A 27,201-nucleotide genomic window follows, 5' to 3' on the forward strand; every position below is an offset into this window, starting at 1 on the left:
AACGCGGCTCCGGCGCTGTGATTGGTCGGAGCCACGGTGATATCACTCCTGCGCATGCCGGGAACGACACTGTACAATTGAAGCAACGGCACGTACAGTTGGCTTAAGTGCGCATGTGCCGCATGACGTCGACACATGCAAATACAGGGATATCTCCTAAACCGTACAGGTTTAGGAGATATCCAGTGCAGCTACAGGTAAGCCTTATTATAGGCTTGCATGTAGTTTAAAGTGGTTGTAAAGGGTTTACAACCACTTTATCCCCTTGATCGCCCCCTAGTGTTTAAAACCTGCCCTACCAGTGTCATTTACACAGTAATTAGTAAATTTTTATAGCATAGATCGCTGTATAAATGACAATGGTTCCAAAATAGTGTCAGAAGTGTCTGATGTGTACACCATAATGTCGCAGTCATGATTATAATCGCAGATCGCCGCCATTACTAATAAAAAAATACCATAAATCTATCCTCTATTTTGTAGACGCTATGGGCCAGATCCACAGTGAGAGTATGCCGGCGTATCTACTGAAACGCCGGCGTACTTTCAAATTTCCCACGTCGTATCTTTAGTTTGAATCCTCAAACCAAGATACGACGGCATCTGGGTTTGATCCGACAGGCGTATGGCTTTGTACGCCTTCGGATCGTAGATGCAATACTTCGGCGTCCGCTTGGTGGAGTTTGCGTCGTTTTCCGCGTCGGGTATGCAAATTAGCTTTTTCCGACGATCCACGAACGTACGCGCAGCCGTCGCATTCTCTTACGTCGTCTCTAGTCGGCTTTTTCCGACTTATAGTTAAAGCTGGTATTTTGCGGCGTATAGTTAGACTTGCCATGTTAAGTATGGCCGTCGTTCCCGCATCGAAATTTGAATTTTTTTTATTTTTTTTGCGTAAGTCGTCCGTGAATCAGGATGGACGTAAGTCACGTCTAAGTTTAAAAAATGACGTTGTTGTGACGTCATTTCGCGCAATGCACGGCGGGAAATTTAGAAACGGAGCATGCGCAGTTCATTCGGCGCAGGGACGCGCTTCATTTAAATTAATCACGCCCCCTAATCGCCGATTTGAATTCCGCCGCCAGAGATACACTACCCCTCCCGTAACTTACGGCGCAAATTCTTCCAGGATTCGAACCAGCCAAAAGTAAGTTACAGCGGTGTAGCGTATCTCTGATACGCTGCGCCGATCGAATTCTATGTGGATCTGGCCCTATAACTTTTGCGCAAACCAATCAATATATGCTTATTGCGATTTTATTTATTTTTTAACAAAAATACATATAAGTCTAAACTTAGAAAGAATTTTTTTTTATATATATATTTTGGGCATATTTATTATAGCAAAAAGTAAAAAATATTGCTTTTTTTTTCAAATTTGTCACTTTTTTTGTTTATAGCGCAAAAAATAAATTCCACAGAGGTGATCAAATACCACCAAAAGAAAGCTCTATTTGTGGGAAAAAAAGAACGTCAATTTTGTTTGGGTGCCACGACACACGACTGCGCAATTGTCAGTTAAAGCGATGCATTGCCGTATCGCAAAAAGTGCTCTGGTCAGGAAGGGGGTAAATTCTTCCAGAGCTGAAGTGGTTAATTTTCCCAAAAACTGTGCCAAAAAATTACAACTTCAAAAAAACTCACCATGCCTAAATGCTTTGGACTGTCTACTTCCCAAAAGAAAAAAAAAGGTTATTTGGGGGTATATCTGCTGCCCTGCATTTTAGACCTCAATAAATGAGAGGCAGGCAGTACATCAAATATATATATATATCATAGTGCGACAGCTCTAAAAACTGAAAAGGTGGTGAAAGTGTCCTGTATTAAGGTGGTTAAAGAGAGTTGGGCTAAGTGCTTCTCTGCCATTCAGAAAAGCCTTTTTATAAGTGAATATAGGGCTTCCTCTGATTGGCTGAGGTGAAAATCATGACATCTGCTCACCTCTCCACCTTGGCCAATCACAGGAAGCCTTGTTTTCACTGATAAAAATACAAGGTTTCTCCTGAGTGGTGGAAAAGCACGCTGACCCTGTTTAACTCTGAATGGAAGTCAATCATACTGTTTCCAGAACACAGCGCTGCTTCCTTTATATAGTTAATACTACAACAGTACATTACTGCGCACACATCACTCTGGAACAGAAATAGTTTGCTTGTACCAACTTGGCCCAAATTAACGATTTAAAGTGATAAACAAACTGGAAGTGTGTGGCTGATAACCACACAGGGTAAAGTTGTCTCTTTGCCTCTGCTGCCCGTGGGCACAGGCCTACAATGCCCAATGTTAATTCAGGCCTGTGTTCTATGGATGCACATTTTATAGGACATTAGATGCAATATGGTAACATCCATGGTCCATAACAAATTGTACTTCATCTTCAACATATCTCAGCTTTCTTTTTTTTTTTCTTTTTTGGCTTGTTGTGTTATAGATCGTGTCTATATATTTTATGTCAATTAGTTTTCACAGAATGTAAAATAATTCCTAAAAAAAGAATGTCCCTAAAAAAATGGACTCATGTTGTTGAAACGTATTTTTCTAGGATATGTGCCGTATCGCTATTACATACTGCGCAATGATAAAGCGGAGAGCTGAGGAGTTGTCAGACAAAGGAGATGCTGGACAGGCTGCAAACAAGGTTTGACACTGATTTGTTTTTGTTTTTTTACCTAATTAGAGTGCACGACTAAAGCTGAGCATAGGCAGTATTGAACAATTGGACATGCTTGCACAATTGTACTTGTGGGCAGTACCCAGGGTGCCTTGCATGTGGCCACTGCAAGCAGCTGGGCTACCACCAAATACACAGGTTCCAGGGACCTTGAGGTTCTCAGACCACTCTGTACATGGATGGTGGCCTGAGGCCTATTGTTGCCATCCTCCTGACTGTGTATAATTAACTCCCTCACTTCCAGGAGTACTCACATGTAAAATCCAAGCACCTTCTTCCAGGACCCAGCAGTAAGTTCTACACCAACACTCACTTCTCCTTTCCCAATCCAGGCAGCCGCTGTAATAATAGACTTCATGCACTTAAATATTCACACGTAGTTGTAAATAACTTCTTATACTTGCTTGATTTAGAGGTAAAGTATAACAGTCCAGATCATGGTGGTGGTAAAGTTTGAATAATGGTTTGAATTGAGGAGTATTGTAGCAATCAGGAGGCAAGGGGTATTTTGTAGCTTACCTGGATGTTGTACAGCCCTTCTTTTATTCTCTATCTTTAATCTACACTGATGAAACTCCACACTACCCATAGGGGACCCAACTGGGGGAGCAAAAAGCACCTCCAGAAGAACTTTCATTTCTTTAGCTTTTCCCCAAAGCAGAAGACCCAGGAACCCAGAACCACCCACCTTAAATAGGGACTACCATAATTCTCCAAATATAGAAGGAGCAGACCTTAAAAGGGACCTGACCCAACTCCACCTGCCTACAGACTGTCTCCTGATGTCTTCTCTAAAACATTTTTATCAAAACAAAGAAGGAAAAAAAATTGATTTTTAGGTGCAAAAAATGTCATATATCAAGTAGATTATAATAAAATATTTTTATTTTGAACAACAAAATAAAAACAATAATAAAAATGGAAAATTGGAGAGTGGTAGTACAAAAATACAATTAGTAGGACAGTCGAATGGAATATGTTCCCGACATGTTTCGCACCCTAATTCGGGCTTCTTCAAAGGGAAAACTGTCCAAATAAGTGTTACAATCCTTCTAAAAAATAAGAAACAACAACAAATATATATGTCACAATACAATAAACAATTAAGAAGTGCAAAAAATACATCAATTTAATTTTAAATTTTATGCATGTATTGCACCCACGCCCAAAGGTGCAGCCCCTTACTTCTCCCCACTATAGCCAATCCAAACAGTCGCACCCCGAAACAGCGATGACAGGCCCAGACCATCAAGCTGCACCAAATGATCACAGGGGGTATAAATGACCAACTATATGGCAATATCTATAAATTAGGGAAGTGGAATATAAATAAATACACAAACCCAACATGGGAGAGCAAAAGCATAAGCTAGAGGGCACTTTAGAAAAATGTTATAGACTTACATAGGCTAGGTCTACTGATAGCCTAAATCCTGGGACTATGCTGATCACTGAGTTAAGAGAGAGATAGTAGCTCCAATAAACTGAAAACAAACCAAAAAAAAATAATAGTAAGTGGATAGGTCATAACAAAAGAATAGACCAGTACACAAGAAATAAATAAGCCAAGAGTAAACTATCATATACAGGTGAACATGTCAGCTGGAAGGTTTCCAAGGAGTGAATCAAGCTTCCAAAGAAAGCGCTTCCATAAGCGCATAAGCAAAGAAAAGGAAGGACAAAGAGAACAATAATGAAAAAAACGGGATGAAATGGAGTTGTGGCAGCACACATTGTCCCAGGGGCTCAGCAGCATCTGTACGCCAGAGCCAGTGGCTTTTTATACCCCCCATCCGGCTCAGGAGCGGACGCAATTATGCACCGCGTCTGCGCAAACAGCGCTACTGATGTCACTCCGGCGTACAGACGCTGCTGAGCCCCTGGGACAATATGTGCTGCCACAACTCTTAAGGTAACTGCGGAATCATTGATTCCATTTCATCCCGTTTTTTTCATTATTGTTCTCTTTGTCCTTCCTTTTCTTTGCTTATTGCTTATGCTTTCTTTGGAAGCTTGATTCGCTCCTTGGAAACCTTACAGCTGACATGTTCACCTGTATATGATAGCTTGCTCTTTGTTTCTTGTGGACTGGTCTATTCTTTTGTTATGACCTATCCACTTACTATTATTATTTATTTTTTTGGTTTGTTTTCAGTTTATTGGAGCTACTATCTCTCTCTGAACTCATTGATCAGCATAGTCCCAGGATTTAGGCTATCAGTAGACCTAGCCTATGTAAGTTTATATAATTTTTCCAAAGTGCCCTCTAGCTTATGCTTTTGCTCTCCCATGTTGGGTTTGTGTATTTATTTATATTCCACTTCCCTAATTTATAGATATTGCCATAGAGTTGGTCATTTATACCCCCTGTGATCATTTGGTGCAGCTTGATGGTCTGGGCCTGTCATCGCCGTTTAGGGGTGCGACTGTTTGAATTGGCTATAGTGGGGAGAAGTAAGGGGCTGCACATTTGGGGGTGGGTGCAATACATGCATAACATTTTTAATTACATTTATGTATTTTTTGCACTTCTTAATTGTTTATTGTATTGTGACATATATATTTGTTGTTGTTTCTTCTTTTTTAGAAGGATTGTACCACTTATTTGGACAGTTTTCCCATAGGGGCGAAACATGTCGGGAACATATTCCATTCGACTGTCCTACTAATTGTATTTTTGTACTACCACTCTCCAATTTTCCATTTTTTTATTATAATCTACTTGATATATGATATTTTTTGGACCTAAAAATCCAAATTTGTCCTTCTTTGTTTCTATACCATTGGGGATTTGGTGCTATATACCTTATTTGAGTTATCCACACCTACAAAAACGAATTACATTTTTATCAAAGTTGGAGTGCTCTAGTTGCATGTTTATGGCAAACAAGTGGGGAAGCAGAATCAGTACAGACAGTCTCTGCTCCAAGGAACATAACTGCAATTGAAAAAGGCATTCTAACATGCTTGATTGCTTTATGTACTGCACCATAGACAATGGGTCATCCTAGATCTGATCAAAGAAGAGACCAGATTGAAAGGCACATCTCATGCCTATAGGCCTTTTCCTGGTCTTTGGTCATTGACAACCCCCAAGCTTTTAGAATGGATAGTGAAAAACGGTCTCCATATTGGTGAGGTATTAACTGACAGCCTTGTGAAATCCAGTAGTGCCTGACTGGTTCATTTTGAGTTTGTATATATGGATGGTCAATATCTAATGGTGACTTTTGATGCTAGTGTCTTTAAACAAAACAATTAGGACAGGGGGTGGCTCTATAGACACTGCCCAAACCTGTATAGGTGTGAGGAGGGTTTATTTAAGGAGTGTCAGTGGAGCATCTCAGGGTTATGAGTAAGCACAATGTAATGCCACGTACACAATATCGGAAATTCCGACAGGAAAAGTTCGATGTGAGCTTTTGGTCGGAAATTCCGACCATGTGTAGGCTCCGTCTGACTTTTTCTGTCGGAATTTTTCCGACAGCAAAAATTTGAGAGCTGGTTCTCAATTTTTCCGACAAGAAAAGTTCTTGTCGGAAATTTCGTTCATGTGTATGGAATTCCACCAATGCTCGGAATCAATTCGACGCATGCTCGGAATCAACGAACTTCATTTTTTTCGGCTCGTTGTAGTCTTGTACGTCACCTCATTCTTGACAGTCGGAATTTTGTGTGGAAAGTCGGAAAAAAATCCACGGTTTTCTTTTCGGAATTTTCGATCGTGTGTATGCAGCATTAGGTTTTAAATCTGAAGGTTTGCTAGATCATTAATATTGCAACTAAGTAGGATATTGGTGGATGGACACTAAAACCCTTTTTTGTTTTAGTGAGGATTTGGGAAATGCTACTTTTCATATTTTCTCATTTCTGTGTGATGTGTGACTCTTGCTTTGTCTTCTCAGTTGTGCCTGGTAGTGAACAACATTGAACAACTGCGGTTGATAGTGCAGTCATTACCACAGAAACTGGACTGGAAGACTCTGGAACAAAGGACATGTGACATCATAAGCTCAGAACAGTTTCAACACACACTTCATGACCAGCTGAACAGTGCTGTGGCTTGCCTGGACCGTGAGATCCGTAAAGTGGTTCAGGCGCTTGCCCAAAAAGTAAGTCTTACACTGTATTGAAAAAATCACTGCATTGACACATGTCCGCCAGGGCAGTACCAGCACCCCCATACCCCTTTTATGGCCAAATACTTGCATATAAGCCTTCAAAATGGGCACTGATTTTTTCCTGTTCGGCCCTCATAGACTTTAATGGGGTTTGCCGTTCAGGTTACAACTTTTCCCCTGTTTGGGAGTTCTGCTGTGAATCGAACAGGAGGGTGTTCAGCCCGTCCCTAATTGACAAATGCCAGCTAAAACTTTTTTATAGTTTTGTAAAGACTTCTGTCAAGGGGGATTTTCAGCCCCCTGACTGGTTTTGGTTTTGCTCCTCTCCCGCATCACCATCTTTGAAAATCTTGCATGTGTGAGGGCGTCTTGAAGGTCTATGCCTAGTCTTTGGGACCCGGCAGAGACCAGTGGATGTGAGTGGGGTTTTTGGTGCATGGCCATCTGTAGCATCCAGGTAGCAAACTCATGCGTAGATGTACTGCGGGTCTCCACCGGGTCCTGAAGACCTGTGGCCATCTGTGCACATGCAGAATCGCATAATGCACATGAGGCAGTCAGTAAGAGTGTAATGTGGACAACCAAGAAGGCAGAAGGGGGGCCTACATCATTCTTGCCTAGGAAAGAAAGAAGGAAGTGCAGCTGTACAACACTAAACAGGTAAGAAACCTTTAAAAAATTGAAAATATTCCCCAACTGGGGGAGAGGGAGGAGGACGAGTCCGGCAGGGAAAAAAAATCTATTTTCACGGGTAAAAGTCCACTTTAGGTTTTAGTTGTAGTTTTGTTTACTCTCTTGGGGCACTTTACTTCAATTGCTTTCTCTATAATGGCAACAAAAAAAGTATGGCAGCTGTCACTGATAGACAATAATAAAAGCCTGAAATGGCATTGTCATCCTTTGAATTTTTGGGGTTTTGTTGCAAAGCTCCCAATTGTTCCTCGTTGAGAACCATATCTCTATGTCCATCTTTCCTCCTCAGTTGTCTTCTTTGTGTTTTAATATATAGACCTCTATACAATTCTACTTTTAGAGCCCAATCACTAAATACCTTACAGAGGTTCTATTCTTTCCCCCACACTCCCTAAAAATGTCATTTTGTTCCCTATCTCTCACCTTATCCTCTGATGTCTCCCTACCACAGCTAGATTCTGGGATTGCCAAACATCTTCAGTCCATAGCAAAAGCCAGCGATTCCCGGGACCCCAATGATGTAAGTATACAACAGGTCTCTTTTCTTTTATTGCAAAGATGAGGGGAAATCTGACTCTTGTGTAATTAGCCAGGAAAATAGTAAGATGCCATAACCCATAGCAAACAATCAGAGTCCATCCTTCCTGATGTGACTGCAGGAAACTCTTGTGGGGCTCTTTGTATTGAAAAAGTCTGCCTGTTAGGCCTAGTTTACACTTGCAGCTGGAAGTGAGTTGAGTTGTGTTTTTACCATCCCCTCTGCCACAAGCTGCACCGTCAGTTGTATAGAGGTATACATATGCTGCATCTGCAATGTTTTGCATTGTGGCACAGAAAAAATAGGGCCGTGCCGCAACAAGCTCAGAAAGTGATCCACCATGGATTGTAGAGATTTGCGGTTCATTTCGTTCCGAATTGAAATTCGGATGTATCCGAGTTTCCTAATTACCAAGTACCAAGTACTAAGTACCAAGTTTAAATGAATCCGAAATAACGAAAAAATAAATTGATAAATTCGAATTCTATTCGTTTTCAAATCATTTTCAAATCATTTTAGAATTCAAATAGTTTTCGAATTTGAATTTTTTTTCGAATTTGAATCGTTTTCAAATTCAAATCGTTTTTAAATTTGAATAGTTTTCAAATTTGAATAGTTTATTCGAATTTCCAAAGAGAATAAAATAGAATAGAAAATAAAGGAATACAATAGAAAAAAAACTGAATTAAAAATAATATAACAGAAAATATAAGAATAGACTAGAATTTAATAGAAACAAATAGAATACAATAACATAGAAAGAATATAACGATCTTCTGAAATTCGAATTTCAAATAGAATACATTTGAATTTGAATACATAGGAAAATAATAAAATAGAAAAAACTAGAATAGAAAAAAAGAATAGAATAGAAAAAAAAAAAAAAAAAGAATAGAAAGAATATAACCATTTTTAGAAGAGAATAATAAAAAAATAGAATAGAATGGAATATACAAATAGAAAAAGAATACAATAAAAAAAACAGTAGAATAGAAAGAATAAGCATTTCCCAAAATTAAAATAGAATCTATTTGAATTTGAATAGAATAGAATAGAAAAGGATAGATTAGAATAGGAAGATGGTTATATTCATTCTATACTATTCTGTTGTTTTTTTTTCTATACTATTGTGTTATTTTTCTATTCTATTCTTTTCTTTCATTTTCTATTCTATTCAAATTTGAATTGATTCTATTTGAATTTAAGAAAATGGTTATATTATTTCTATTTTATTGCTTTCTTTAATTTGATTCTTTTCTATTCTATTCCATCCTGTTCTTTTATTTTCTATCCTATTTTGTTTTGCTCTATTATATTTTATTATTGTTTCTGTTATAGTCTTTTCTATTCTATTCTATTTTTTTGTCTTTAAAAATTGGAAAACGTTTCTTAAACTCGAAAACTTTTCGATTTTGAAAACTATTTGAATTCGACAACTATTAAAAAATTGATTCAAAAACTTTTCGAATTAATTTGAATTAGAAAATTTGAATCGGTTCGAATACAAAAAAAAACAAAATAAATTCTGAAAACGAATGCCAAAAACAAATTAAACGGATTAAACAAACTAAACAAATTTATGTAAATAATGAATCAAAAATAAACAATTTTTTTTCATTCTGCACATGTCTAATGGATTTCTCTTCAGATGGCAAGTGTAAATCAGCCCTTAGATCTAGACTTTGCCCAACTGCCTGCTATTTGAAATAAAAGATAGCTTTTCTCATGTATGCCTGATTGCTTGCCTTTCCTTATTTTAATGCCTTTCTTTTTCCACCCTGTAGTGCATCATCCCAATGATGAAATTTGTGGAGTCTGAGTTACAGTACATGAACCAAAACCTTGTCCAGGAAAATTTTAACTGGTAATGTGTATATTGTGTTTTCTGTCACTTATTATTTTCAATCTGATCAACCCTGTGCTAGCTCTCCACCACCAGAACTTGCTAATGATGTCACCATAAGCCAGTGATCTGACGATATGGTTCCGGCTATCGAGATGGTTCCTGTAAGGACTGCGCAGGCGCAATCCTTGCAGACGGAAATCACCCAACCTCCAGGGCAGGGCCGGCCTTTGGGGTGTGCAAGCTGTGCCACCGCACAGGGCGCCATGGGCAACAGGGGCGCCGTGTGGCCATCACAGCTTGCAGAATGTGAGTCACATCAGAGCCGTTCCTAGACGGAGTGCAGTGCACCCAGGCACCACAGAGGTGCGGGCGCTCAAGCGTCACAGTGCTCCCCTCCCTCCTGCTCCCCCTTGTTGGTGTCTCTCTCCGCAGCTCACAACCGCCGTGCTGTTTCCCAAGTTCGTCCAGCAGTGTGAGGTGTGAGCAGGGCACCAAGCCGTGCGGGAGGGGCTGCCTGTAACACTCCCCGTCTAATGCTGTCCCTCTGGAATCTACAATGTCTCCGGAGGCAGCCTGAGTTGGTGGGCGTAGCTAGGGGAGTGGCTGCCTCCTCCAGCCCTCCCACAGACTCCTTCACTCTGGCTGATCCCACAGCTGAAGGAGAAAGAAACGAGGACACAGCAGCATATCCAGGCATGCTGTAAGTTAGTTACTGCACTGCTTCACATGTCCCTACATAGAGTCCTGACCTGGCACCATACCACCCCAGACTGCCCTATGCCACTGCAACTTGCCCTATGCCACCCCAGCCTGCCCTATACCACCGCAACCTGCCCTATGCCATCCCAACCTGCTCTATACCACCCCAACCTGCCCTATGCCACCGCAACTTGCCCTATGCCACCGCAACTTGCCCTATGCCACTGCAACCTGCCCTATGCCACATCAGTCTGCCCTATATCACCCCAACCTGCCCTATGTCACCACAACCTGCCCTATACCACCCCAGCCTTCCCTATACCACCACAAACTGCCCTATACCACCTCAGCCTTCCCTATACCACCCCAGCCTGCCCTATACCACGGCAACCTGCCTTATATCACCCCAGCCTGCCCTATGCCACCGCAACCTGCCCTATACCACCGCAACCTGCCCTATACCACCACAAACTGCCCTATACCACCCCAGCCTGCCCTATACCACCGTAACCTGCCCTATGCCACTGCAACCTGCCCTATACCACCCCAGCCTGCTCTATGCCACCGCAACCTGCTCTATACCAGCCTGCCCTATACCACCGCAACCTGTCCAATACCACCCAAGCCTGCCCTATGCCACCGCAGCCTGCTCTATACCACCCCAACCTGCCCTATACCACCGCAACTTGAGTTATGCCACCTCAGCCTGCCCTATGCCACTGCAACCTGCCCTATGCCACATCAGTCTGCCCTCTATCACCCCAACCTGCCCTATGCCCCCTCAGCCTGCCCTACACCACCCCAGTCTGCCCTATGCCACATCAGTCTGCCCTATATCACCCCAACCTGCCCTATGCCACCTCAGCCTGCCCTACACCACCCCAGCCTGCCATATACCACCCCAACCTGCCCTATACCACTGCAAACTACCCTATACCACCCAAACCTGTTCTATACCACCCCATCCTGCCCAATGCCACCCCAGCCTGCCCTATACCACTGCAATCTGCCTTATATTACCTCAGCCAGCCCAATACCACCCTATACTTTAATTTATAGGGACCATTTGGTGGGGGCACAGTATTAGCTCGCACAGGGCGCCTGAACACCTAAGACCGGCCCTGCTCCAGGGCGACGTGGAATTTGAGGTAAGTGGCCAGTCAGCCTCACGTCCTCGCTTCGGTCGGACAGCTCACTACGCTCGCTCTGCCTCCTGGCTCTTTTTTAACATCCTCCAATCCACAGGGATGTTAAGGAATGAGCCTGGATGCCGGCCGAGGTTTGGAGATTTCCGTCGGCAAGGATTGCGCCTGCGCAGTCCTTACAGGAACCATCTCGATAGAGGAACCATACCGACAAGTCACCGGCACTAGTAAGAATAAAGTAGAGTCAGAGGAAACACAGATCATAGCATTGGATGCCTACACTGGGACCAGTATACACTGGTGTATGAGCATTGGATGCCTACACTGGGACCAGTATACACTGGTGTATGAGCATTGGATGCCTACACTGGGACCAGTATACACCAGTGTATGACCATTGTATGCCTACACTGGGACCAGTATACACCAGTGTATGACCATTGGATGCCTACACTGGGACCAGTATACACCAGTGTATGACCATTGGATGCCTACACTGGGACCAGTATACATCGGTGTGTGAGCATTGGATGCTTACACTGGGACCAGTATACAACGGTGTATGACCATTGGATGCCTACACTGGGACCAGTATACATCGGTGTATCACCATTGGATGCCTACACAGGGACCAGTATACACCGATGTATGGGCATTGGATACCTACACTAGGAAGAGTATACTTTCTGGAATTTTTTATTTGAATAAACTAAATTTAGATTGTAATACAAGGGTGTTGTGCTACAGTCTTTACCATTCTCCAGTCATTGTCCAAAGGTGCCTTGGAATCCTTTTGGTTTAGGCCCCTTTCACACTGGGGCGGGAGGTGCGTCGGCAGTAAAGCGCCGCTATTTTTAGCGGCGATTTACCGCCAAATTCGCAGGGCTATTCGGCCGCTAGCGGGGGGTTTACTCCCCCGTTAGAGGCTGAGAAGGGGTTAAAAACCACCGCAAAGCGCCTCTGCAGAGGCGCTTTGCCAGCGGTATAGCCACGGTGCCCCATTGAAATCAATAGGCAGGAGCGGTGGAGGAGTGATATACACACCGCTCCTACACCGCTCCAAAGATGTGGCTAGCAGGACTTTTTTTTAACGTCCTGCTAGCGCACCGCTCCAGTGTGAAAGCCCTCGGGGCTTTCACAATGGAGACACAGCAGGTTTCAGGTCGGTTTGCAGGCGCTATTTTTAGCGCAATAGCGCCTTCAAAACAGTGTGAAAGGGGTCTAAGGAAGAGCTACCAACCTGCCAACCTGCTAGCTGAACATCTCCACTACTCTCACACCAGTATGTGGGAACATGAAAGGCTTTGGTGATCCAACACCATCCATCTCCTCTTTTTTTTTTTTGCCATCTCTAACCCAAATGAGGAGGTTTGCCCTCTATTTTTATTGTGATGAATATAGTCCTCAAGCTGGCCAAACACACGTAGAATTGATCATTTCAAGAATGTTGATTTGTTTTTCCAATCATTAAAGGGGTCGAATTGACCACAACCACAGTGATGAGCAAATTCAAAGGAGCAGGATAGAAATTTTTTCTCCTTCCATCTTTTTTCTAACAGTGTATGTGGTTTACATTTGGTAAATTGGTGTCAATGGATGTACAAATTAACACCATAGTTGTCAACATTTGAAATGTATTAGGACACCTTCAAGTGATAAAAAAGAAATGTTGTGCACTACATGGGCAACCTGCTGGTAACCTTGAAGGCATTCGCCTCACCATAATTATTGAGCTTGTTTGTAATCCTTCATCTGACTATACTTGCAAGTCAACATTTTCCACCGCCTCTATGAGTATGTTGTTCTGAACCCCCAGCAGCTTTTAGGGCCAGCAATGATAACCCCCAGTAATAACTGCTAGCAAATATCAGGGCACAATGACCCCTAGCCACTACAAGGAACCCCCAGTTAGCACAACAATCCCTAGCCAGAACAATGAACCCAAGCCAGCATAGTATGCCCCAGCCATTGGTGACAACCATCATTGTGTCAATGGTGTGTTATAAATAAAGTAAGTTATCAGCTTCAGAGAAGCCAGAGAGCAAAGGAAAAGACTCAGTTAAATGGTGGAAAATACATAGACCTACCAGCAGTAAAGCACTCTGTCCCATGCACACACTACTTGCTCTTTAGGCCAAGTCTCCTTTACACCAGAACTTGAAGAAACTACTCTTCTCTTCTCTGGGCATATCAATCCATCATCCTTGAGCACCAGCAGCCTGCTACCACTGTACACTAATGCCCCATACACATGCTCGGGATTTCCGACGGGAAAAAGTCCGTCAGGAATCCCGACAGGAAAAAAGAGAGCTAGTTCTCTTTTTTTTGCTGACGGATTTGGCAGTTTTCCTGTCGGAAAAACTGCAATGGAGCATACACACGGCGGGGATTCCCGGTCAAAAGCTCTCATCGCAGTTTTCCCTTCAGAAAACCCGGTCGTGTGTACGAGGCATGAGGGTTCAAGCACACTGCAGCTCAACGAGGATCTTACAGGCTTTTGAGCTTTTATTTTCTTCTGCCTAGAAACTCCCCTCCATGTTAGCCAATGTATCCATGTATACTAGGACTTTTTCAGGCTTTTTTCAGGCATGTGCTTCTAGAGGCAGAAAACCCCCCGGCCTAACTCGTGTTTTTGAGAGGAGCTAGTGCCCCAAAGAGCTCAAAAACGCACAAAAACTTGTGTTCCAGATCTTTGTTTTGTTAAACAGTGGTTAGAAAATATTATCTAGGAGGGTTTGTGAAAAAAAAAACCTTATGCTCGAAAGAGCTCAATAAAAAAGCTAGAAAGAGCTCAAAAAAGAACAAGCGTCTTCAAGCTTTTATAGGCAGAAATAAAAGCTCAAAAGCAGCTTTTTTTGAAAAAAAATTGCCCGTAAGCTGGCCATAATAGATAAAAAAACAGTACAGATAGACAGATTTCTCACTGAGACTATTGTGTTCTGATAGCTGGTGCCAGCAGCTGCTCGAATACATGGGCATTGTCAAACAGCGACTGCAACTGATTGTACTGAGAGGGTCACTTACTGCTCAAATTTTGGCCAGATTATCAGAATCCAACTGTAATTTGATCAGTGTATGGCCAGCCTAAGTGCCAGGTGGGTGCCTCAGGGAGCCCCATAATTCCTCAGAGGATCACAGATACTGAAGGCCATAACTCCTGTTCACTATTGCTTGTTAGGTTGTATAGTCAAATGTAGACTCTGATGAGAATCAAACAAAAAATTTACAAGTGGGGGAACAAACCAGGTCATCTTCTGGCAAACACCCTTGGGGTGGTTAGGGATTGATCCTACATCCTGCATATTAATTACAGCAGAGGGGGGCTGTTACACACATCATCTGATGTTGCTAGAATTTTATCAGGAGCTCTTCAATTCTGCATTTTGCAACTCATCATAACTTACAAGATATAGGGGACCGGATGAACACATTTTTAGTCAAGTCTAGCCTGCCGAGGGTGTCGGAAAGGGATTGGCTCACCTTGGAAGACCCAATAACTTCAGAGGATTTCCTATATGGTTTAAAAGAAACCAAACCCCATAAAGCTCTGGACCTGGACTGCTTTTTATGCCTATTATACAAAATTCACTCCCATCTTGGCCTCACCATTTACATTGGGTTCCAACTCCATCCTAATGGGAGGGTCTGTCCCCTTAGATACACTCAGAGACGCAATCACTGTAATACCCAAGGAGGGAAAGGACCCACCCCACACAATATAATAGTTATCGCCCAATGTAAAATGTAGACCTTAAACTATTTACTAAAATTCTCGCAAATAAACAACTGCCCCAATCCCTTGGCTAATACATCAAGACCAGGTTGGCTTTGTTCCCAAGCGGGAGCCTAAAGATAATACCATATAAAAATTGTGTACTTAAGCGCTTATGTGAACCAAAAACATTGAAAGATAAATAAATGATTAAAGCTGCAACTATTTCAAAAGTGTACTGATATCACAATATAGTGCTGAATTAATCAAGTAATAATGCGCTAAAATCAACCTTCCAATATTACATAAACTTATACAAATTCCAATGGCATAAAAACAATAGGAGTACAATTAAATTACAGCCATTAAAGTCCAATATGTGAACAACTATTCACCACCACCAATTCGTGGGTGTACTGCTCACCTAACAGTTAATTGGTTGATTGCCAAGAGAAAGGAAAAAACACACTCATCTATCTTGAATGAGAAAGAAATCCCTGGGGTAGTTCTCCAGATTGAAAACTCACATCAGAGACTGACACTCTTCGTATATGCATAATTGTATCATGACTTCTCCAAATGCAGTGATTTTTAAAGAAAAATTAAGACATCATCATTGCGCAGGTTTGCTATGGAATAGTATTACAAGAGCTTTGGATAGCTACACTCACATTTAACTTAATAGTGTAATGCTTATAGAGTGGTCAGTGCAAACACCAGGATCCCTCTCCCTCCACATCCAGCACATTCAAGGACCGTGGCTATATGTAATATTAGAAGGTTGATTTTAGCGCATTATTACTTTATTAATTAAGGATAAAACCCCAGAGCCTTCAATGTCATCCATTGGGCACACTAAGAAACTGCAAACCATTTTGTTACCCACCAACGCTGAAAAGGCGTTTGAACGAATAGACTGGTCATACTTGAATGCGGTCATGGGTGCTCTTGGTCTGGGAGTGAGCTTTCTTAGATGGATTGAGGCCATTTATCAACATCTGACAGCATTGGTCAGAGTAAATGGTACATTATCTGAACCCTTTGAGCTATGAAATGGGACAAGGCAGGGGTGCCTGTTGTCCCTCCTCATTTTCGTCCTTTCACTAGAACTCCTCCTCTGCAGAATTTTGACCAATTCCAATATTGCAGGTGTATCTACCAAATTTTGTGAACACAAGGTAGCTGGCCACGCAGACGATCTGCTGTTCTTTCTAACCCAGCTGTTGATATCACCTCCCAACCTCCTAGCGGAACTGCATCTCTGTAGTCAGATTTACAACTTCAAAATTAATTGGCAAAAATCTGAAGCATTAACCTACCAAACACACTTGAAATACCATGGAATATATCTTACGCCTGTGGTGGGGGATCTGTTCTAGGCCAATTTTCCTCCCTTCTTCCTGCCACCAAAGAAAGATTTTGCCAGGAGGTCTACAACAATACTACCATGGTTGGGCAAAATTAATGTCCTACTCCACCTTTTCTATTTGTTCCAGATACTCCCTAAAAAAAAATCCAGGGTTTGTTCCTGAATCAGTTTTATAGTGAATTTGGGAACTTCTTTCAGGCAGGAAAAGCATACTACCTCCAACAATTCTTGACCAGACCTAAAACCGCAGGTGGCATAGATCTACCAATGAGACTGAAAACATTATAAAGCAACACATACGTCTCAGGTCCTTAATTGGAGCCATCCCGCCTCTGGCAAACTTTGAATCCAGAAAGGTAAAGTTTCACACTGCATTACTGCACAGATCTGAAAGAAATGCACAACGTACACCATGATTCAAGGAAAGATACACATTACACTTGTATTGTGGCAAAATGTGTTTATCACAGAGTTCAGCTTTAGGCTGCACTAGCAATAGCTCACCTACTCTGGCTCTGTACACCTACAACCAAGGTGATAGAAAAGTGAGGAGTTTGCCTACTATTCTAGTCATTGCTTCTAGGAGTACTGATACAATGTGGGCAGTCTGTCTCCGGTAGCCTTTCTGGATACATTATCTGATGTTGTTAGTGTAATTTTATACCTATCATTTGAAATAAAATGCTACAATGTAGCGGTAAGCCACAGTGATGCAGATAGAAGAATGGGTGGGACTTTAAATGAAGCTCATGACGACAAAGGCATGTAGATGGTGGGATTATAAATATTTATTGATATTGCGTACAGAACATGGATGGAAGCATTAATTACATGTACAAAAACGCACCTATCAGAGGAAACCATTCCTTGAATATGCAAAAACTGGTAAATAACATGCTTAACAAACAATGATCATGGTAAAACAGAGGGAGATCCACCATATTAATATAGGATAGTATAGTTAAAATAATAACATCTGCACATACAACAGTCTAAAATTCCTATAGGGTAGAGATAGTATGAACACATATCTCAGATGGGTGTGTATCACATACACAATGTCATGGTAGCTCGACGCGTTTTGCTTAAGCCGCTCACCAGGAGCATATTATGTGCGTGTCTGCAATAGGAGAATAAATAAAGTCAATAAGGTATCTCGAGGTGGGGGGGAAAGATGATACCCCCCAAAAGCCCAAAGGGGGTAGTTGACTTACAGCTAAGCATGTACCGGAAGGCATGGCATGGAGGACCATGAGCCACCCAGAGACATCGGGGTCGGAAGCCGAGGGGGGATATACACGGACAGCAACGACAGCACCACTGCAGGCAGGTTTCGGGCATTATTTCAAATGATAGGGATGGAGGTGCATGACTCTACCCAGCCATGACCTCATTTAAAGTCCCAATTTTCCCCCTCCCCCCCTTGTTTTAGTGATTTTATACCTAGCCTGTTTGTTTGGTAGGCAGGGGTGTACACAATAAAGTTGGCCTAGGGGGCATAGAGTATCAATCTGCTCATGGTTCAGTATTAGTGCAGAATACAATGCATAGGAAGGACTATAAAATTGATACTAAACTATGCAAAGCAGTCTTCTGGAAAATGGTTAAGTATTACATTTATGGTGTTAGAGAAAATATCTGACCATTCATGACAAGAAATATTAATACACTTTTGCTTCTCTGTTATTTCTCTTGCAGCCTCCTGGCTTTACTTTGGTCTCATATTCTCACAGTCATCTCCAACCTATGTGCACAAATCACAGCCTCTCCACGGTATTATCAAAGACTTCATGCTGCATCCAAGGTGACCATCTAAGATTGTTAAGACATCTGACAAATGTATTTACTTCATTAGTGTATCACCATTATCCCCCTTCCCGCCCAGCCCCAGCATCCCATTGACAGGGTCCTTGCATTGGAGTTTGGGAAGAATCAGTCAATCAATACACCACTGTGATTGGCTGTCACAGCTGTTTTCGACAGCTCTGCCATTTTGCTGAGAGCGTGCAGTGTGCAGCTCTCCGCACAGAAAGCTCTGCTGCCCATGGAGGTATATGTAGAGTGTGTGCATTGAAGCCCCTTTCTTTGCTGCAACACATATGCATTATGTGAGTGACAAAAGATTACCAAGGCAGAGCATACTAAAGCTGGCTGTAAATGGTGTAAATTTCAGCCAGTTCCTGAGGAACAGGACGAAATTTGCTATGTGGGAGACCCTGTCTGCCACCTAATGTCCGACTTCCCTCAACTAAAACATTTTTGGGAATTTGGCAGAAAATTGTAGGCTGAAAATGAAAGCGACAGCAACCAATCAGATGTAGCCCCTATTCAGTTATTTTTGATAGCTGGCAGCAGCAGCTGTCAAACTACAAGTAGACTTAGTGGGAGATTCGTCCATCTGCACTGTGTAGCTTGCATGGAGGAATCTGTTTTTTCCATTCAACCCACAGGCTGAACCAATAATACATGGCAAGCCTAAAGCCTATTTTGCTTTTTAAATTGGCACAAGGGAAAGTACTTACATTCAATGCAAAATGTCCCTTGTGCTGCTTGTTGGTCGCTGTAGTCTTCCAGTGCTGTAAGGCTTAATACAGCTGCTGAACCTGTCACAAACACTCATTGAGAGCCCCGACTATGCCCACCCTTTCCAACCCCTACTCATTTCATTGAAACTGTACCATAGCGTCCATCAATTAAAAGCTCACTATGAATAGAGGAGGGGGTGCAGCAGAATGAAAGGTCCACCTCCTCTTTTCAAAGACTGCTTTTCATTCACTGAAGCAATAGTGCAGCTTCTATGAATGTAGGAGGGGGGGGAGAAAGAGCGGGTATAGATGGCACTCTTGACGGGTGCCTATGACAGGTCTAGCCCACCGTATGAACCCCTTGCAGCACCAGAAGATTACAGCTGTGCTGTATGGGGCAGAGGACCAGCCAGCAGCACAAGGGGCACTTCACAAAGAATGAAATTGAGGGGAAATCATGCACACAGATGCTTTCAGGCATCCAATGTAAATTGCAGACATATTTCCGCACCCGGAAGAGACAGCTGTAGAGTACAGACATGCATAGTAATGAATGGCTGTAAGTTAGCTGAACACAGGTATGCAGGGCCATCTTTAATATTGATTGGACCCATGGCAAACATTTTATTTGGCCCTCTTGAATTCACTTATCAACTATTTGCAGGCAGTGGCCCAGATTCTCGTCCTGCGGCGTAATTTTGTGCGGGCGTAACGTATCCGATTTACGTTACGCCTCCGCAACTTACACGGGCAAGTGCTGTATTCTCAAAGCACTTGCTCCGTAAGTTGCGGCGGCGTAGCGTAAATCGGCCGGCGTAAGCCCGCCTAATTCAAATTTGGATCAGGCGGGGCGTCTTTTATGTAAAACTACTGTGACCCGACGTGATTGACGTTTTTGCGGAATTTCCCAGTGTGCATTGCTCCAAAGTACGCCGCAAGGACGTCATTGGTTTCAACGTGAACGTAAATGACGTCCAGCCCCATTCACCGACGACTTACGCAAACGAAGTAACTTTTTCAAATTTCGACGCGGGAACAACGGCCATACTTAACATTGGCTGCGCCTCATATAGCAGGGGCAACTATACGCCGGGAAAAGCCTAACGTAAAGGTCGTAACTTTACTGCGTCGGCCGCGCGTACGTTCGGGAATTCGCGTATCTAGCTAATTTGCATACTCAACGTGGAATTCGACGGAAGCGCCACCTAGCGGTCAAAAAAAATGCAGTTAAGATCCGACGGCATAAGAGACTTACGCCTGTCGGATCTAATGGATATCTATGCGTAACTAATTCTTAGAATCAGACGCATAGATACGACGGGTCGGATTAGGACTTACGACGGCGTACATGGTGCTGCGCCGTCGTAAGTCCTTTCAGAATCTGGGCCCGTGTGTGCTCAAAAGGCAGTTGCTTTGGGCCCCACAACAATGACTGGGCCCAGGGCAGCTTCCCCTTTTGCCCTGTGTTAAAGACGGCCCTGCAGGTATGCACCATACTCGTGTAAACTTGTCTATGTGCAAAAGCCATAATCAAAATCAGTGTGCCCTATGGAGGATTTCCTTGCTATTCCTTTTCTGGTGACAATTCTAAATTGGGTCCCAATGACACTGGTCAGCAGGACAAAAGAGAGTGTGAATTTTCATAGCCAGGGTTAGTTCTTCCCTATTTAAAAAAAAAATGCTTTGTCTATAGATACATTTTAATAATTCAAGATTTATGATACAAGTAGCATTCTTTTTTTTTTTTGCATTCAATGAAGCCTTATGATGGCCACACACACTTTTTTGTTATTTATTTTTTTATCTAATTATTGTACGATTCAAAACAATTGAACATTCATAACCTCCTTTCTGATCTATTAGGACTCAATTTTGATCAGAATGAAATCAAACTGTTTAAGGCGAGGTTGTAATATTCTCGATCGTATTGTATCAATTGGCAGCATTGAGATACTTTGTTAAGTGAATACGATAAAATTTCAATCCATCAGATTATAAAATTACATAATTGAAACAGAGATGCAATGAATTATGTATGATCATTTATGAAAGTATCATATATATTGATCGAAATACACTTCCCCTTAGGTGGCATATTGATTGAATGGGTTGTCAACTATAGATTGTCTATTCCAATAGGAAAAGATCAATCAGAAAATAAATCGATTAAATTGTATGTAAGCCCTAACAATGAACTTCTTTGATTTGATCCCTTTTGGTCTGTGTAATATTTGGATACATTTTTTTTATGATATCTGTTTGATAAGTGCAAAAAAACTATTCCTCTTGTCAGAAATTCTGAGGCCCCATACACACGAGAGGATTTATCCGCAGATACGGTCCAGCGGACCGTATCCGCGGATAAATCCTCTCAAAGATTTCAGAGGATTTCTATGCGATGGCGTGTACACACCATCGCATTGAAATCCGCGCTGAAATCCTCTGCCGATGACGTGTCGCGCCGTCGCCGCTATTATGACGCGGCGACGGGCGCGACGCTGTCATATAAGGAATTCCACGCATGCGTCAAGTCATTACGACGCGTGCGGGGAATCCCTTTAGACGGATGGATCCGGTAAGTCTGTACAGACGAGCGGATCCATCCGTTGGAATGGATTCCAGCAGATGGATTTGTTGAGCATGTCAGCAAATATCCATCTGCTGGAAATCCATCCCAGGGGAGATTTATCTGCGGATAAATATCCCACGGAGTGTACACACCATAGAATCTATCCGCTGAAACCCGTTTGCACGGATTTATCTGCGGATAGATTCTATGGTGTGTATGGGGCCTGAGCTGTGCTGTGTCCTCTTCACACTTCTGTGTTATCTTAAAGAGCCCTCTCTGTTCTTGTTTTGGACTACAGACTTTATATTTTAGAAATCTGAGATTGGAAATGGTTATGTAGTTTATAAAAGACAGTGGGAAGGGCTGACACCACTCATTCCGCAATCTATATTCTATACAAACTGGGCTCTGCTTATGGTTTTAATCCTAAAACAAGTAGCCATTTCTCTATTCTATATTTCACGTGTTATAAGGTAGAAACATTACTGAAGTAAACACGGTAACAGACAGCACTTTTCTTTTGGACTGACAATTTCTTTTCCATACGGCTATTTTATTTGCTTAGCAGTAGGATGGAGGAAATTCCACAATACAATTGTCAGTGCTAAAAATGGAAACAGTACCTGGACACATAATGTTCCCTGAGGGTGATAATAATAAATAGATCTTGTGAAAACAATAGCAAAATTTTCCAAAGCACATTCCCACAGTGACCATACCACCTGTGTTTTGTCACTTATAAATGTCACATGGTGGCCTGCAACTAGCTTTTTAACAACAACTTTAACTTGCAGCTTGATGGTAATTTTACAGTAAATTTTGGATAAGCAGTTGTACTTTAAAGGGGTTGTAAAGGAAAACTTTTTTTCCCCTAAATAGCTTCCTTTACCTTAGTGCAGTCCTCCTTCACTTACCTCATCCTTCAATTTTTCTTTTAAATGTCCTTATTTCTTCTGAGAATTCCTCACTTCCTGTTCTTCTGTCTGTAACTCCACATAGTAATGCAAGGCTTTCTCCCTGGTGTGGAGAAAGTCTCTTCATGGGGGAGGGGGCGAGCAGGAGTGTCAGGACACCCACTAACACACAGCTCCTTTCTCTATCTGCAAAGTAGAGAGTGTCCTGACCCTCCTGCTCGCCCCCTCCCCCCTCAAGAGGCTTTCTCCACACCAGGTAGAAAGCCTTGCATTACTGTGTGGAGTTACAGACAGAAGAACAGGAAGTGAGGATTTCTCAGAAGAAATAAGGACATTTAAAAGCAAAATGGAAGGATGAGGTAAGTGAAGGAGGACTGCACTAAGGTAAAGGAAGCTATTTAGGGGGGAAAAAATCCTTTACAACCCCTTTAAAGCTGAACTTTCACCATTTACTGCACTTTGGGCCATTCCCTCTCTCCTCTCTATTGCACAATGGATAAGAATGTTCATGTTTTGTAATCCGTGTATACTTTAATTTTCCCCTCCTCAGGCCCACAACTTTATGTCTTGCCTAGGCAAGAGTGACATACCTTCAGCCACTTTCAGCCTCCTAAAATATTCACATCACATATCCCACAAGGCTGCAGCTTGGTAAAGTTGGCCATACACTAGTAGATTTTCTAAATGAACATTTGTATGAAAATAATTATCAGTATATTCAATAGCCTCGTACACACGGTCGGACTTCAAACAAACTTTTCTGTGGATTTTTATCCGAAGGGAGTTGGCCGGGCACATCCATAGCATACACACGGCAGGACTTTTCTGCAAACTTTCCCAAAACTTTCCCAACATCACGTGGTTTTTCTGCTCTTTACCGCCACCCTTTGGTCAACTTCTGCTATTTTTGGTTGATTTTAACATTGGTTCTGAGCATGCTTATTTGTACTTTGGACAAAAGTCAGATGGATTTCTGTACACACGATAGGACTTTGCACTGTAGGACTTTTGTTGACGAAAAGTTTGTCCATTTGCAGAGCAGACTTTTGTTCCTATTTAAACCGAAAAAGTTTGTCCGATGGAGCGTACACACGGTAGGATTTTTTTTAAAAATTGCTAATTTTGAAGTTTGTTGTCAAAAAGTCCTACCGTGTGTATGGGGCTAATGACTTCATGATTGTCATTTGATAAAAATGCTTGTTTGGACCTCTTTGAAGAGGGATATCTCTGTATCCTGTTCTTCAGCCAGCGGTCCGATTTCTGATAATGGTGGTCTCTTCGGCAGATTCGCCACAAGATCACCGTTATCGGCGGCGGGAGAGGGGGCCCCCCTCCCTCCGCTCTCCCGTGTCCTCCGCTGCTTTCTGGAGCCGTCGGCAGTGGCGGCGATCAGGTCCTTCTCCTGGCTGTGTATGGAGACAAATGAGGGTAAGATGGCCCCCACCCATCTCCACACCATAGCAGGGCGGGAGCGACGTCAAAACATTTTAGTGTAAATATGAGATCTGATGTCTTTTTGACCCCAGATCTCATATTTACGAGGACCTGTCATGCTTTTTCTGTCACAAGGGATGTTTACATTCCTTGTACTAGGAATATAAGTGACACTTTTTTTTTTTTTAAAGGACAGTATAAAATATTTTAATAAAATATAAATATAAATGTGCCCTGTCCCGCCGAGCTTGCGTACAGAAGCAAATGCATACGTGAGCAGCACCCGCATATGAAAACGGTATTCAAACCACACATGTGAGGTATCGTCGTGATCGGTAGAGCTCCCTCTGTAACTCAAAACATGCAACCTGTAGAATTTTTTAAACGTCACCTATGGAGATTTTTAAGGATAAAAGTTTGTCGCCATAGAAAAGTTCTTGTCGGAAATTCCGATCGTGTGTATGCAATTCCGACGCACAAAAATCAGCGCATGCTTGGAATCAAGCAGAAGAGCCGCACTGCCTTTTGAACTTCATTTTTCTCGACTCATCGTACGTGTTGTACGTCACCGCGTTCTTGACGTTCGGAATTTGCGACGACATTTGTGTAACCGTGTGTATGCAACACATGTTTGGGCCAACATTCCGTTGGAAAAAAAACGCGGTTTTGTTGTCGGAATTTCCAATCGTGTATACATGGCATGAGACCGCTGAACAAATACGGTGTGACATAAAGTATTGCAACGACCGCCATTTTATTCTCTAGGGTGTTTCGGGGTTCTAAGTAATTTTCTATCAAAAAAAATTTTTTAACTTGTAAACAACAAATCTCAGAAAGAGACTCGGTGCAAGTGCGAAATCATCTCATTTCCCACATTTACACGACAGTGGGAGGAATCCCAAAACTAGTTTGGCCCACATCTAGTCTAAATGAATACCCAAGTTTCAGAGGGTCCCTTTTCAGCTGAGCAGTTTGCACAAGCAGCACATCCCTCCCTGCTTTATGTTGTAAGCCCATTCTATCTCTAATAATAGTGTCATGTACTATACTCATTGCATTTTTTTGTTCTCACTTTGAGTATGTACTTTACAAATAAAGCTTTACCTTTTGTTAAATTAGTGCTCATAACAACTGGTGCTGAAGCCCACCATACCAACCATGGTTCCTTTGTCCATGCTCATTTTACCCCAACATTTCATATTCCTGATTTGAGTTGAGTTGAGAGGTATCTTAATATAGCACGGTCTTATCCCGATTTGCCCCTGTACAGTTTATTAGCAAGACTTCATGTGGAATATACAGTTCAGTTTTGAGCACCAGTTCTCAAAAAGGATATTGGGGAACTGGAAAAAGTACAGAGAAGGACAACCAAACTGATAAAAGGCATGGAGGAGCTCAGATATGAGGAAAGATTAGAGGAACTGAATGTATTCTCTTTTAAAGCGGAGGTCCAGCCTCCCCACAAAAAAATCAAAGTCAGAAGCTACTAATGCTGCAGCTTCTGACTTTTTTTTTATCAAAGAGTTTATTAAAAAACAAACATAAAAACAAACAAAAAAGAAAAAAGACATTACAACGAATGTAAAAACAACATCTTCTGTCAAAGATTCCATTTACAGACAGTACATTAGACATGCTCAGCACAAACAATGCCCACTTCTCATCGCAGCTTCTGAATTTTATTATATGGATACTTATCTGTCCAGGGAGCCCATAATGTCGGCACCCCATCCGATCTTTGGATCGGCTGTCGGGTGCAGCCGCCACCATTCCTGTTAAGGGAACCCGGCAGTGAAGCCTTTCAGCTTCACAGCATGTTCCCTACTACGCATGTGCCAAGCGCACTGTGCTTTCTAATTGATCCAGCGGCAGAGGCAGGAGGAGGGGGCAGAACTTCCAAGAGATCGGCCCCAGGGGGAGATGGATAAGCGAAAGTTAAATTTTTGAGTAGAACTCCGCTTTAAGAAGAGGAGATTAAGGGGGATATGATTAACATGTATAAATACATAAGTGGTCCATGTAGTGAACTTGGTGGTGAGTAATTCACTTTAGGGTCATCACTGAGGACAAGGGGACACTCTTTATGTCTGGAGTAAAAGAGATTTAATTTTCAAATACGGAAAGGTTTCTTCACAGTAAGAGCTGTAAAAATGTGGAATAAATTCCCTCCAGAGCTGGTTCTTTCTATACTGTACATGTAGCGGGGTCATCCTGTCTGAATCTAATGACAGGCCATCCTGCTAAGAACTTTGCACACACTTGTAAATACGTTGGACACTGTTGTGAAGTTATGCATTACGGGACTACAAGAAGCAGGAGATATGGACTCCATTGATTCTTAGGAAGAGCGAACTACATTTCCTGCAATGCTTTGCCCTGTTGGAACATGTGACACCTCCGCACAGACTTGTGGGGGAGGTTACTTAAGGAGAGGGAGTGGAGCTTTTTCTCTCTCTCGGGGCCAGTCTCTCTCCTCTGTGGAGCTGCTGACAGAGATGGCTGTGCTGTTAGGCCTGAAGCCTGGCTCTGGATTGACCGGGAGACCAGCCATCCGGAAGGACCACAGACTCCAGTATCCCGCTTGAATACCCGGCGATCGAGGAACCAGCCCAGCTGACCACCGGAGCAGAAGAACACCCTCGTCCAGGATCCCTCTTGTTGTGGAGAAGTGTTTTACAGACGCGGTTTCTTTTCCTTTCTGAGGAGAGTTCAGGCGGAACGGCCTGTTGGGTGAGGGAGCACGTGCTCAACTTCTAACTCCCTGTTTAGTACAGACACTTAGTGTCACCCCACAGGCCACAGGCACGTGTTGGGTCTTTAGCCAGAACTTAAGAAGTTAATTGTTCCAGTTTTCATAGAAGTGTGTGATTCTAACAATCGATCGGTCCACTGCCTTCCGTCTTTACACTTAGTTTCATCGTCACTCCCTGTGGATTACAAATTCTAAAGTGCACCGACCGGCCGC

General features: G+C 42.5%; 1 protein-coding gene across 1 annotated transcript in view; it reads left to right on the forward strand.

The window, feature by feature from the left end:
- Window positions 1-27,201, forward strand: part of UNC13D (unc-13 homolog D) — a 178,079-nt gene that overhangs the window by 119,501 nt on the left and 31,377 nt on the right. Inside the window, exons 23-27 of the mRNA XM_040331480.1 lie at window positions 2,543-2,638; window positions 6,577-6,783; window positions 7,937-8,005; window positions 9,808-9,887; window positions 18,493-18,598. Of these exons, the coding sequence (XP_040187414.1) occupies window positions 2,543-2,638; window positions 6,577-6,783; window positions 7,937-8,005; window positions 9,808-9,887; window positions 18,493-18,598 (558 nt within the window). The remainder of the gene's footprint in view (window positions 1-2,542; window positions 2,639-6,576; window positions 6,784-7,936; window positions 8,006-9,807; window positions 9,888-18,492; window positions 18,599-27,201) is intronic.

The sequence above is a fragment of the Rana temporaria genome, chromosome 12 (genome assembly GCF_905171775.1).
Source record: "Rana temporaria chromosome 12, aRanTem1.1, whole genome shotgun sequence".
Taxonomy (NCBI): Eukaryota; Metazoa; Chordata; class Amphibia; order Anura; family Ranidae; genus Rana; species Rana temporaria.